The 14,831-nt window shown below is 38.9% G+C and overlaps 1 protein-coding gene across 1 annotated transcript; it reads left to right on the top strand.

Annotated features, from left to right (window-relative positions):
- The first annotated feature begins 9,592 nt into the window (after window positions 1-9,592).
- On the top strand, window positions 9,593-14,494 carry LOC104613055 (RNA demethylase ALKBH10B-like). Its single transcript, XM_010280747.3, has 7 exons — window positions 9,593-10,323; window positions 11,440-11,570; window positions 11,714-11,831; window positions 12,078-12,194; window positions 12,337-12,452; window positions 12,800-12,954; window positions 13,551-14,494. The coding sequence occupies exons 1-7, from the start codon at window positions 9,768-9,770 to the stop codon at window positions 14,029-14,031; spliced, it is 1,674 nt and encodes a 557-aa protein (XP_010279049.1). The 5' UTR covers window positions 9,593-9,767; the 3' UTR covers window positions 14,032-14,494.
- Window positions 14,495-14,831: the final 337 nt, after the last annotated feature.

The following is a 14,831-nucleotide window of genomic DNA, read 5'->3' as shown; positions in this document are numbered from 1 at the left end:
TCAATTTAGTTTTTCAATTTTTTTTGTTCACCCCTAAAAACAGTTCTAAAAGCACCAATCCTAACGCTTGTCCAAATGCAACCTAATTCTTTCTTTTAAAGGTGTGATTGATGTTGAACCCCACATTCACTAGGGTTGTGGGGTTCAGGGAAATATTTTAAAAATGGATCTAAAACCGGAACCGCTTTCGCCACTGATAAATTTGACCATCTGGTCTAAATGGATCAGTCCATGATATTTTAAAAAATAAAAACACAAAAAAAATTAAACCATTATTCTCGCCAATGAGTCGATGGTTCGACTGCCCAACAGCGGGTCACTAACCAATTCAACAGTTTTTTGGAAAAACAATATTCAAGACTGAATAGAACCAGTACCCTAACCTATTTGCGGGCATAATGGTCCAACCGTCCATCTATTTGGGTCAACGATGGTTTTAAAACTTTGTGTAGCCCATTAATCTAGCAAAAACAGAGCATTATTTTGCTTGAATGTTTTACTTTTACTTGCAGTATGCTTACCTTACATGAATCCTTTTAGAACCTTATGCAGAACATGGATCTCATTTTAGTTTGGAAACCAGTGAAATTCCTGAGTATGAATGCAAATATGTACAATACAAAAACAATGTTAAGAAATATTGTATAAAATAAGTACAAATATGTACAAATTGTACTGTACAAATACAAAAATAGTGCAAATAAAAATACATAACCTTATATTTGCATTGTATACATCTAAATTTGTACTCTTAGCCTTACTTTTCCTCAATTTTCTGTCTCTCATTTCCTATCAAATCAAACATGGACTAATTCTCGAGTTAATAGACAAGACAGGGTCTTAATCAGTTGGCAACAAATTAAATAAACCCATTTTTGGCTCTATTAACACTGGAGACTAAAAATATAGGATCCATTAGATAGCCCTACCATCCGACAAATAAAAATAAGCTCAGAGCTTTCTCTTTTGTACGTTTCCTCTCTAGTGCTCTTGCTCTACCATTTCTCGTATTGGCTCTAAGACTAAGGCAGTATTTGGGGATTCAACCCACCACAGTAGCAGGTGAGAGAGTAGAGTCATTGGGCTTTTGAGAACATTGAGTTCTGTGACCATTTGAAACATGCGCACTAAAAGCATAATCCAAAAGGGGGATGAAATCATATTCAAAAGAAAGCATCAGTACAACATGCCTCGATCTATCTCTTTATTAGAAGTGTTCTTTTTCTTTTAAAACCGATTCGGACAACGAATCAATCAGGGGTCTGATTTCTGGGTCCAACGGTTTGACCGTTTGAATCAAATGGATGGCCCATTTTAACAAAAAAAAAAAAAAACAACCAAACCGTTGAATGGTTCGACCTCCAGGGTTGGTGGTTTGTTGATCAAATCAACGGTAACGGTTTTGGGGTAAAATGGAATTGATCACCAGACCGGTTCCCAGTTTTTCTGGTCTGATCCGGTTTTGAAAATCATGTTTGTAATTGTATTTCTTTGAAATAAAACCCTTTTTTTTAGACATTTAGCTCTTTTTTTCTTGAAAATTTATATACTATAAAGAAGAAGTGATGGGGTTTCATAATTTGATGGGAAAAAAAGAGAGAACACCTTCTATAATTGCATTAATGTGATATTTATTATTAGGGTAAAGAAAAAAGTAATTTATGATGATAAATAAAGTGGCATTTAATGAACTATTTTGCAAAAATTGTGAGAAGAATGAAAAATTTTATTCCTAATTTGGATGAACAAAATTATCCTGAAGATGTCACAATTAAGGATGTCAATGGGTCGGGTTAGGTGGTAAATTGGCACGGATCTAACCCTATTGAGTTATGGTCGAATCAATCTTAATCGGGTTCGGGCTGTGGTGAGCCTGCACTAAACCCTACCTGTTTCCATTGTAGCTTTGAAACATTGGGGTGGGGCAATAATTGGGTCAGGTTGGGTTGTGATTGCTTCGATTCAGGTTCAGGTTGACGCAGACCCGTGCCGAACCCGACCCGTTAACATCCCTTGTCATGACAGGCAACAAATGGTTGAACTGAATGACTTAACGGTTATAACACTTAAATAGTATAATTAATACTCTAAGAGTATTATTATTATTATTATCAAATCGACTTTAGCTATTTATCCATTAAGAAGCTCATAACAACCTCCTTAAAAACTTATCCACTAAAAAGACAAAGAAGTTCAGTCACTTCAGCTGTTATCCAACAGCCCACAATCGCTTCTTTCTGCTTTCTATATAAGCTAAATGGGTGATTCTTGTCTTCATTTAAAAATTGAAGAGGGCCAAACATGCACCATAAAGTATAAATTTGAAAGCACTTTCTGAGTGAAAGGACACCCACTTGGATTTAATGGAGTCATGGCCAAACCTTTAGCAGAATTAGAAACCTGTTCATTTAATTTGCTCAGATTCTTGAACAGTAAAACCTCACAAACTTTTGTTTTCCTCCATTGGTTACAAGAAATCATCAGTTGGTCTACAACTCCATTTGAATAATGCAGTTTGTGTGCATGCTGTGCTGTGCCGTTTAATTCAGAATGAACTCATTTCTGCTCAGCCCCCTTGGTCGCCATTGCAATGATCACTCATGGCCCCTCCAATAATTCAGAAAATAAAAAATGGAAAAGAAATTAAAGCTCCGATCCCCACGTGAATTCAACCATTGTTTTATCATTTTACTTGGGCCTTTGCTTTAGTGGGCCCCCACTCCCCACTCCCATCTTGATAATCTCTGATTGGAGAGTTCGGATCTGCTCCTCACAGAGCGTGCCTTACACCGATCTCAGTGTGCTTAGTGGTACATTTGAAACATATCTATACTTAAAATTATTTATTCATGTCAAGATGTTCCTAATGTAATATACATGACTGAAACATGTTGTGAGATGAGTGTGAGGCGCACTCTATGAAAAACAAATCCAAACTCCTGATTGAGCCCCCCAAAAGGTGCCCCCACCGGTTCGAAGCAATGAGGGAACCCTGATTCCCTTCTTGACCCGATATTCCCGTGGCAAATTGTAGCTTAGTCTGCATTTTTTTCCATTATTCTAATTAGAATCCAAGAAACTATTTATTTTTTTATTATGAGAATAAACCCTATAAAGTCAAAGTTTCTTAATTTAGAACTTAATTTGTATTAATTGATTCAGGCTCCATACATCAAATTACACTAAAAAAATTCACTTGCAGACATGCTTCATTTTTGTTAATATTTTGTCGGTTTGCCAACCTATCGGACTCTCTTTTTTTCCTCTTTCTGGTGAAGATATTTTATTTTTATTTATTTTAATAGAAGTCAAATGTCAGCAGCACCAATAATCGATGATATGTAGCGGCACGCTTAGGTTTCTGATTTCTAGTAGAAATAAAAAAAAGAAAGAAAAAGAAACAGATGTTTTCAGTCTTCAAAACCCTAATATTAATTTCATGGAAGAGCAAAAGTTGTTTGGTAAGCAATGGCGTCATCTGCTGAAAGCTGAGTCATAAAATGGAAGACGAGAATCTTATAAGCTGGCTTGGCAGCAAGTTTGCTAGCCCAGAATTGAAGTATTCTACTGGGGAAAGCTACATCGAGCTTTTGAGCATGCATGGCTGAGCTCAGATAGATTCTTCTAATTAAGAAAATTATGGTTGTTTAATTTAATCCGAATTCATCCCGCTTTGTCATGTTTATGTTCTTGTACTGCAGTCTTATTTTAAATACATAGGACTTTAGAAAAGCCTGTGACAAGCTTCTATTATTATTATTATTATTATTATTATTATTATTATTATTATTATATTTTCTGTATATTGATCAATCAGTATCACGCCTGACTGCCCAAATATAAATTTCTTGTCCAAATGATGTCGATATGCCAGCCTGGACTGGGCCGGTCTGGTTTCGGTTTGCAAATTGTTTAGAATGGACTGTATGAGCCTTGGACCGGTTTATGATTGCTTATTACTTTATCTCATTTCATAATTATTTATTAATTTTCTAATTTTATTTATCAAAATTTCCCATATACCCTTTGTATTTTTTTGGATTCTTCCACTTGTTATTATTCTCAATTTTACAAACAAATAAAAATTCATGAGGTAGGTAATGGTGGACAATTTAGGAGTGTCAATTGGATTGGACCAGTCTAATGTGAATCCATTTACAAATGGACTGGACTCAGTAAAAATCCAAATAAATCCAATCCATTAAAATGTAAATGAACTGGATTGGATCCAACCTAATCCAAGCCGAATGAAATATCAATTTTTTTTTAATATAACCCAACAACCATGCTAGTACAGGTTCAAATTAAAATTACAAAAATATATTAAAATAAAGAAAATATGGAACATTAAAGTCAAGGTTTTAAAATCGGACCAGATAAAGAACTGTTCTGGGGTCGGTTCCTGGGTCAAACACTTTGACCGTCCAATCTGAATGGATGAGCCACTCCGACAAAAAAGTAAAAAAAAATAAAATTATAAAAACAAAAAATGGCCAAAAATCATTCCCAAGTCAAACGGTTCAACCACCTGGGTCAATTTTATTGACCAAATCAACGATTTTTGGCCAAATAGTGGTTTTGGGTAAAACGGAATCAATCAGGTGACCGTTTCCCGATTTTTCTGGTCCAACTGTCCGGTCCAATCTGATTTTGAAAACATTGATTAAAATCAAAGCTTCTTCACAAAATGTTTTTTTTTTTAATTTGTTCATTTTATAGATTAATCTTCTTCACCATAGACTATTAATCTTCATGATCTCATAAAGCTCTTTTTTGCAACATTTCCCCCACATATGTTCTGTCAACCAGTATATGTAAAACACAAAATGGTTTTTGGTTTTCGGTTCAATTGTGAAGATCTGATTTAACTCCAACTCAAACTGATAGGAGTTTGGATGAATTTATTTGGATTTATAGTCCAACCCAATTTTCATACTGGGCCATTCAAATCCAAATTGATTAGTTTCGGTTCGGATGATCCAACGAACAATTAATCAATTGACACTCCTAATGGACATGAACCAAGCTTTTCACAAGTTATTCAATCGCTGTTTAAATAGAGTTTTAAGTCGAGTTTGAGTCCAATATATAAACTTATTTGTTAATTGAGTCAAGCTCGAGCCTAATAAAACTCAGCTCATATTATTATTATTCTCTCAAGCTTGAGATGAGCCGAGCTCAAACATGCAAACTTAAGTTAAGCCAAATTCAAACTCATGTTTTTGGCTCAAACCAAGTTGGAGCTTGAACTCGAGCCTCATATTTTTCTATCGAACTCCCCTAATGGTGGGGAAGCCAGAAAATTCGGCACTTGGAAATAGGTGAAGCGAGATTTACCATGCCATCTGGAAAAAAAAAACAATATATTATTGCTAATGTGGCAATTATTTTGTTTTAGAAAACAAAACTATATATTCACATTGTCCAACACCCCCTAAATTGTCCCTTTTCCTATCACCGACTGAATATGTAACTATTCATTGGTCTTTTTGGCTTGAATCAGTCGGGCGTCCGACCCACCAGTAATTTACACATGGACCAGGCCGACTATTGCCCTCCAAGTTGCAGAAAATACAAAAGAAATATCTCAACTGACATGAACTTGAACCTAAGAAATAATGATGTATATACTAAATAAACAAATAAATAAAATAACAAACAGCCCACTACTTGTTTGCATCACCTCACCTGCTGCTGCCTGCTAGAGCTAATCAATTCTAACTTAGAATTCTACCTTCAAAAGAATAAAATCAAAGCTTTTTTTTTTCCATTCAAATTGCATCGACACAAAACATTAAAAATACTTGATTATTAATAAAGAATTATACATGTTTGTAAGCATTCCAAAACTATATAAAGAGGCAAAGAGAAGTATAAGTAAGAAGTACTTCTTCCTTCTCCCTCATTTGCACAAACAAATATTAATGCCAAAAACCAGGGGAGTTTGGTTCTTCAGATGAACCCAAAACTCCAGATATTTTGCTGTTTTCATTTTTTCATGTTAATGGTGCGAATCCACCCATGTGAGACTAAAAGCAGACCTACTGCTTTATACCAAAAGAGCATGAGAAGTCAGAATGGATGGTCCGAAACTCCAAATTATTTGTTGGGTTTGTCCGGTTGATTCTCGACCACCCAATTCTGCAAGAGAGGTGCAAAGCATATTCCCGGGAAAATGCTTTCCAAAGTTAAAGTTGAAGGCTGAATTTTCACTTTGAGGTGAAAATCTTATTTTAAATTAGAAAACGAGACAAACAAAGCCAAATGGGGTTTCTTTGCTTTTTCATTTTTTGACTTTTTAATTAGGTTCATATGATTAATGGGGGTGTGAGCCGGTGTTCTGACCGTACACGTGTCACGTTAGGTGAGGCTTCCGACGTGAGCCCTATCATGTGCACCCTTGACTTTATGCTAGAAAAAGGAAAATGGGGAATGGAATCACGCCTTTGTTGGGATCGATGGGACCCACTTGGGTTCTGCTTTGTTTGGGTTTGCTTTTACCAACTTTTAAGCCATGCCATGTAAAGCTTGAGCTTTCTACGTTGGGCCAGTCTTCTCTCCAGCTCTGTTTTCTCCTAAAGCAGCCTCAGAAATCTTACTTTTTAACATAAAGAGTGGCTTTGTCATGTTTATCGAATTACAAAGCAAGATTTTTTGTCTTTGAGAAAACAAAAATCATACATAGAAAAAAAGCTTCACGCTCAATTTGATTCTCTTTCTCTCTCTTTCTGTGTTGTGGATTGGATTGGTGGAGAAAAAGGATTAGAAAATGTAGGAAAAAAGTTAGAAAAAGTGAAGATGATATACAATTTGGATGGTTGTGCTTTCTTGGGGAAAAGGGGTGGTACTGGTAGGATTCAAGAAGAAGCCTTTCACCCGAGGAATGCTTTTTAGTTTTTAACAAGTGGATTGGTGTCAGTTGGAAGTTGGGAACTTATGCTGTTGGAGCAATTGAGGTTTGAATTCATTCTCTTCTGACCACAAAAGAATGAGAGTTTGGATGTACTGATCACAGGTTCACAATACATTGTTTGCCACATTGATCCAGTTGTACAACATCAGGAATATGAATTGTACTTTATATCGCCCATATTCCCGATGTGCGGCTTGGTGAATGTGGCGAACAATGTGTTGTGGTCAGTAGATCCAGACTCAAAAGAATGCGGGATGAAAGACATTTTTATTAAAAATGTGGTGTGAACTTAGAGGACTAATTTTCTATATCTAGAGAATCATGCATGATTATACAAACATTCTTTGGCCTCTCAAATATCTATAAAACAAGACTAATGTAGTAGAAATAAGACTCTAACTTGAATTTTTTTTTGTCACCCAAAGCCCAAGATTTTTTGTTAAAAACTATTTGGTTAAGATAATGCTGATGTGAACAACTCAAAAAAGTGTATTGCTTTTGTTTTTGACTTGTTACAGTAAAAGGGGTTTTGCTGCGCTGATCCTCCTTTATAGGTTGTTTTATAATCATGTGTTTGCATAAAAAATTTAAGCACATTATTACATAATGGCCTTACCAATGACCCACTATAGTTAAGATAGTCAATTGGTGCCCCTCCAAAAAGAAAAGACAACATCTAACCTGTGAAACTACAGATTCTCCTTGATATGATTAATAGGCTTGATGTACACACCTGGCATCAATAATGTATTATGTATTTTGTAATACCAAAAAAACAAGCTAATTTTTTGCCAATTTATGCCAAAATGATTTTGGAAAATTTTCTGACTAATTAACTGAAATCAGTGGTAGCCAATTAGGTGTTATTTATCAACATTCATGGGTAGATTTGGATTGGTCGAAACTCTTTAGATACCATGTCTTTTCTTTCCTGCGTCATAGACTTTCTTTGCCTGATATAGCGAGTTATATAAAAGCAGAAAGTAAAAAAAACAGTTATGACAAGCATCCTCCTATTTGAAAAAACAAAACCAAAGTTAAAACCCACTCCAGAAATTACTATCCTTTGAATAAAGATATTGTTATCAAATTCAAAGAAAGAAAACAACATTCTAGTGGATTCTTGTTCTTTCTAGAACGTGAAAGACTTCCATTATTCCATAACTTCTTTGGTGGAAATTCAGAGAGGGCCCTTTTTACTTTTAAATGACTTCTTTCGCCTACAAATTAATACGTAGTATGACAGTTTATCAGCTTATCTCTTTTCAAATTAACTAGAAGCAGGCCGGGCCGGGCCGAGCCGAGAGAACCGGCGCCGGCTCAGTTGTCGTTCACATTTTTGTCTCTTCTGTATAAGTGGAGCTGTGGAGGTGGAGTGCCTTTGGCATGTGCCGAGTCTGCCGAGTCCGCTTTGGTGGTCACAAAAATCACAATTCTCAAAAACAACTACCAACTACTCCATCGCAACTGTACATTCAGAAAAGGTGGCAGGTTCAGGTTGGGACATCGTTGGAAGCGTTTTGTTGGTAGCACACATCTGCCCCGTACTGTGCCCGTGGGTGGGACCGTATGAACCTTCCCCTCCTCGTCTTCAACTCTCCATCTGTGGGCCCCACCACCAACAGCTGTGAGCGAATCATTGCATGCCGCGCTGTGATGGCCCCCCCACTCCGGGCAGAGGCATCCAATGCGTCGTCCACGTCATCATTAACAGTGTCTCCATCGGATGATTGTAAAATGACTTGTCTGCCCCCCACCCCACAGAATGCGCCCTCAAAAACGATTACATCCCATATGGGAAACATCACCCAATGTAAAGTACGAGAGATGTTTTCGATTTACGCTGAGATGTGTATGTAAGGCGTATTTGGGGCGCGTTCTGTTGGGAGAAGATGTGAAATCGAAGAGGTGGGTCCTCCACCGTCCGATTGGTCTGTAGTCGGTACTCCCCTGGTCTCCATGTCTCGAGGAGTCCGTGCAGGAAGTTTCCTGGAATACATTAAGTTAGTCCCCAATCCCATCCAATGCCCCGTGAACCAGACCAGAGCCACTTTAACGGCTAAACAAAGGCCAATATCACTTATGTCCTACCGATTTTGTCCCTTCCCATTGGAACTCGAGCCGTTCAGATACAAGATCTCTAGTCGCCAGCCGGTCAGTCGGGTCAAATTTTTTGGGCTGCTGCAACGCTGCATTAAAGTTGATATCACCATATACGGCTTTGAATGGTGGACCCCCGCATCGTAGCTCCAAGTCTCCAACCAGCCTCAAAAATAGACCATTGACCCGCTCCACTTGGGTACAAGTAGGCCCAATTTCTATCCGTTAGACGCCTCAACAGTGGACGGCCTTGATTCTTTGAGGAGTACAGACTTCAACCCAGTCGCGTTACACCCTAGCCAACACTCCTTAATCACCACGTTTTGTGCAACCGATGAAAAGTTCCACGTGCGATCGATTCCAAAACTTTTACCTACTTGGGCTGCTCCGAGTCTGCCAAGGTTATTTCCGTAAATTCATAGCTTGCTTTCAATTGGCTCCCGTTCCGTCTATCTAACGCTTCTCCACCTCATCGAGCCAAGTCACGCATCTTTCCGATTGACACGTCACCATGTGGACCCCCCTCATACGGACAGCACCAGAACTGGCTATATAACCTCCTAAACCCTCATGCCACACTCCCCTCGCTTTCATCTTTTTATAGCTCCTTCCCCCCCCCGTTCTCTCTCAAGTCTCAACTAAAACCCGATAGATTCCCGAAACGTGTGTTGTAGTAGTAAGTAGCTCCCAACCGATACGATACGATACAGAATCCTAGAGGAGCTAAAAGCTTGATCTCGGAGGAGACCCATCGATGCCGACGGCGGCCGGGCCTGCACCACCGTCCGATAGAATCCCGATGGGATCGACGATGCAGATGCCATCAGAGGCGTTTGCAAGGGACGCGATTATCGCTTGGTTCAGGGGAGAATTCGCGGCTGCGAACGCCATTATCGATGCGCTCTGCAACCACTTGACTCAGCTCGATACACTCTTTGGTAATGGAACCGCCAGCTACGAATCGGTGTTTGAAGCGATTCACAGGAGGCGGTTGAACTGGATCCCGATCCTCCATATGCAGAAGTACTATTCGATCGCCGACGTGACTCTCGAGCTCCGGAAAGTCGCGACGGCGAAGACGAAGACAAAGGAGGAAGAGAGGACGCAGAGCGAAGAAGCTAGGGTTTATTTTAAGGAGAAAGAGAGCTGTAGGGAAGTTAAAGATCAGGTTCAGGAGGTGAAAAGTGATTCTGTGGAGGACTTGAAGCAGAGTAATGCTGATAAGCAGAGTGATGGTGATGCCGGTGATGAGGTAGTAGAAGAAGACTCATCTAAAGATGATTTTTCAGATCCTAAGGTTGTTGAAGGAGGTTAGTACATTTCGAACTCGAAGCATAAGAACAGAATAAATTCTAATATCTGAACCGATGATATAAGCTTAATATTAGGTTTCTTCGTTATTCATTTGGTTACGCGACTGGAAGTCGATGATCTTAAGAGTTTCTCTCTCTCTCTCTCTCTCTGCAAAAATCGCTTTCCTTCTTCTGAAATGAAAGTCTGCATTTAATTTTCTCCACATTTCCATATAACGAAACTTCTTATGAAAACAATCGAGTTAGAGACGGAGTTTGATCCATAGGACGAACCATAATAAATCCGAAAACTTCCCGATTCTATTAACTCGGGATTCCACACCAATTACACAACTTTACTTTAAAAGAACTGGAAAAGATCGCCGTTTTTCCGCATTCAAAATTCAATTGCTTCCGATTCTCTCGACTCCTGATTCCTGAAGTCTTCCTCAGTTTTTTTTTCTATTTTTTTTCCTTTGATTTTACGTTTATTTATTGTATTTCATTATTTTAAAAAGAAATATTTTATATTATATTTTATTTAAATAAATAAACTCGAGAGAATATGGCGCGTGTACTGTGAACAACCTCGAGGTTTATGTGGTTGTTGAGCATTTCGAGGCCCGAATTAGGCCTCATCTGGTATTACAGTTATTTTGGGAAGTTGCCAATTTACCTTTTTTATTAAATAAATCACGTCGTGATGCGCGAGATCATTTATTATAGGCGGCTTGTAATCTAAGCCGTCTGATCTCAGGTTGATGCGCGTGTACCTGTTGGGGTTGTTGCCCAGCCTCTTTAACCCGTGACCTGACCTCCACAATTTGTTGCCCGGAAAAAGTGAAATCGACTCAGATACTCGCCCCTGCCACCCCGATTCAACCCGCCTTGCCTACCGAGTTACTCAAGGTAGCTGCCTAGCCGAGGGCCTGAGAAACAAAAGAAATCCAGAACAGAGGTCAGAATCCATCCACCAGAGGTTTCTGAGAAATTTGTTGCTTTACAATCATGGCGGGTCAGGAGTAAATTTAGTCGACGTTTCTTGGGTCCCCCCCAAAAAATAGATTCTTTCTCTGGTTTGATTTTGGTTTGGTTATTACTGTTATACTTAACCTCCATTTCTGCTTTGGGTAGGATCTCATGAAGATGAGCTTCCGTTGGAGAACACTTGGTTTTGCTCCAATGACGAAGACTGCGAGACAAGGCGTGCCAAGATCAAGATAACTAAAGGTTTCGTAGCCAAGGAGCCAGTGAAAGGGCACATGGCGAGTTCTATCTTTTCGTCATTCATTACAATTTTTTTCTGTAGAGAAAATAGGGCATAGATATAATCGGAAGAGAATGGTTTAAATCTGTGAGCTGATATCTTGTAATGTGATTGTAGTTAATTGTTAATTGTGCCCTGCAGGTCAACGTTGTGAAAGGTCTGAAGGTGTATGAAGAAATCTTCACTGGGTCGGAGCTTTCTAAGCTCAATGACTTCGTAAATGAACTCCGCAGTGCTGGTCGGGATGGAGAACTCTCAGGTTGGTTCTCCCATTGGAGCTCTCCTTTCGGGAATTGTGTCATTGTTTTTACACGCTCTGTGATTAAACTTATTTCTAGTTACCACTTGTTTAGGCTGATTTAAATTGCAGATCTCCACTTTGGGAATTGATGTCCGTTTATAAGTTGCACCAAATTGTTTGGAAATGTATTTTGCATGAAAGAGATTATGACTGTAACACATTTTCAAATTCTGATAGTCTAATTCTATGTTATGGTGAACACAGGTGAGACGTTTATCTTGTTTAACAAGCAATTGAAGGGGAACAAGAGAGAGTTAATTCAGCTAGGAGTTCCAATTTTCGGACAGATCAAAGATGAAGCAACAAGTAAATTGCACAAGTGTAAGTCAAGACTATAGAGTTTTGATGTTCTGCATTTGCTTCTACCAAATTTTAGTTTCTCTCAGAAATCAAAGTCCTTGTAGTACTTTTCCCCCATAATATATTTTTGGAAGTCACAGCACGAGACTTGCTCTGTGTACAGGTAATATCGATCCGATCCCATCAGTTCTCCAAGCTGTCATTGATCACCTGGTTCAGTGCCGCCTCATACCAGAAAGTAGAAAACCCAATAGCTCCATCATTAACTTCTTTGACGAGGTATTGTTTTATTTTCGCTGCTTTCTCTTGTATATTATACTCAAGCTTTTATTTTATTTTACCTTACTTAAGGCTGAGTTTATTTCTCCTCAAAATGAATTTAAAATTGAGACTGAAATATTTCGGCTATTATTTCCTCCCCTGTATCTGCAAAAAAAAAAGGTTTTCTCCCCCTTCTAATTTGTTTTCATTTAAATGATTTTCTGCCCAATTAACGCTGAAACAAAGGCAGCCTAAAGGATATAATAGGGGGAGAGCAGGATTGTTTTTCGTTTCCATCGGCGTTTTGAATCTCAATTTTGTTTTGAAGGAACCAGGAAATTTAGTTGCTCTCCTTCTCTTCGCAGGGCGAGTATTCACAACCGTACCTTAGGCCACCACATTTGGAGCAGCCTATCTCTACTCTTCTCCTTTCTGAATCCACTATGGCTTTTGGACGGGTTCTCCAAAACGATGCCAATGGGAACTTCAAAGGTTCACTCATGCTCTCTCTTAAAGAAGGGTATGGACTTTATATTCCTTTTACTCATTGCTTTACACACTGGAGACACACTACCAGATGCTAAAATAACAATCAACTCCATTAGCATATACAGCAAATGGAGGGGGAAACATCTTTACAAGCCTTGATACTTTTTAGCCTGCCCGTAGTTATTCTACACCATTCAGTCTGCAATTGATTTCTCATTTTAAATTTCAATGGTAAGTTTATTTTGTACGCACATGCCCAAACCATCTCAGTCTATTCTCCTTCTCACAATTCCCAACAAATGCACTCATCTGAGATATTATCACATGACCTGAAATTGAAATCATAGATACTCCCGGTATCAACTATATTGTATTCATATCGATGCACCCAGATACAGATGGATATCCTGATTTTATAAAGTATGTGCCGTAATGGGTGAATATCATTGCCCTGTATCAAACATATTGTATCCATATCGATGTGTATGGATCATATCGATAAGGACAGATGCTCAACTTTAGGTTAAATATTTCTATGTACTCATAGTACACCAGGACAGTGTACATGTGCCTCTGTAACCACCTCTCTAACAGGCTGTTTTACGCAATGATCTGATGAACTTGCAGATCGCTCCTAGTCATGCGAGGGAATAGCTCTGACATGGCAAGGCATGTTATATGTCCATCTTCAAATAAGAGAGTTAGCATTACATTCTTCAAGGTTCGGCTGGATACCAACCCAATTCAGACACAGGTCATTCCGCCACTGACCAAGGCCATGACACTTTGGCAACCAGGAGTGCCACATCCTTGCACAATGTCCAATGGAGCGGAAGCGCTCAACGGATACGAAGGCATGGACATGGTCCCCAAATGGGGAGTTCTCCGTGCCCCTCTTGTTATGTTAGCTCCAATGCGGCCCATGGTTATGAACCCGAGAAAGATCCCACGCGGTGGTACAGGGGTGTTCTTGCCCTGGACAGTCAGCTCAAAGAAACCCACCAAACATCTCCCTCCCCGTGCACAGAAGGGAAGGCTCCTGGCACTGCCTCCGCCAATTGAAACACCAGCAGTGGAACCCATTTCCGATGCAGGAGTCACAGTTTGACCATTCTTTGTGTCTTGTTGCTTTGATGAAACCATTGGGAAGGCAGCATCAAACTTTGGCTTGACTGTTTTGGATATAAAGGAGGGTTCACATCTTACCTCATTCAAAGAACAATTAGATGTTTTGTGAGGTGGATGTTATGGCCAAATCTGTACAAATCATGGGAAAAGAATCTCTTCGTACTGCAGAGAATATATGATATAGTATAGAGATATCAGTTTTCTGTGTAGGGAATCTGTAGGCTTTTTTCTTTTTTTTTTTTTCAGGAAGAGTAGGGATGCTTCCCATTCCTGCACCTTGCCGTGGATAACCCACCATTGTAAGAGTGTTTGGAAACAATTGAGCTGGATTTTTAAGTTCTGAGGGATATGAATTTAACCCTAATAGAGGGTGGAATTTTTTTTATCTATTTATGTTATTGAGTTGTGATCTTCTTTTTCAGAGGCAGGTGGAATTTCTGCTATACTTTTTGTCTTCTTTGTGTGGTGGTTAAAATGGAATCAGCTTTTAGCACCTGTGGATAATCCAGGGGGCTGGTTTACTTTAAATGGAGATAAGAAAGGGAAGCTTTAGCTTTATTTCAATCATGGCTTTTCCCTTGTGCAATTGCACTGCCACTAGAGTGTTGTTCTCTTACATCAAAACAGGCATATGATGTTGCAGAAGAGCTCCAGGTTCATTGTGCCAATGATCTGTGGTTTATTAATCACATCCATTATAGATCACTCTTTCCCTTTTGTACTGGACCACCAGAAAGATAGATTAGATTCTTCAACTTGATAATGTCGAGTTCTCCATCC

Source organism: Nelumbo nucifera, chromosome 4 (genome assembly GCF_055504915.1).
Source record: "Nelumbo nucifera cultivar China Antique chromosome 4, China Antique-T2T, whole genome shotgun sequence".
Lineage (NCBI taxonomy): Eukaryota > Viridiplantae > Streptophyta > Magnoliopsida > Proteales > Nelumbonaceae > Nelumbo > Nelumbo nucifera.
The sequence above is the reverse complement of the archived record's forward strand: the minus strand, read 5'-3'. Positions and strand labels throughout refer to the sequence as shown.

Bases quoted from the DNA above. Each gene is read 5' to 3' on its own strand.
- LOC104613055 (XM_010280747.3), top strand. From the start codon at position 9,768: ATGCCGACGGCGGCCGGGCCTGCACCACCGTCCGATAGAATCCCGATG. The intron at 10,324-11,439 runs GTTAGTACATTT...TGCTTTGGGTAG, and splicing joins TCCTAAGGTTGTTGAAGGAG to GATCTCATGAAGATGAGCTT. The intron at 11,832-12,077 runs GTTGGTTCTCCC...TGGTGAACACAG, and splicing joins TCGGGATGGAGAACTCTCAG to GTGAGACGTTTATCTTGTTT.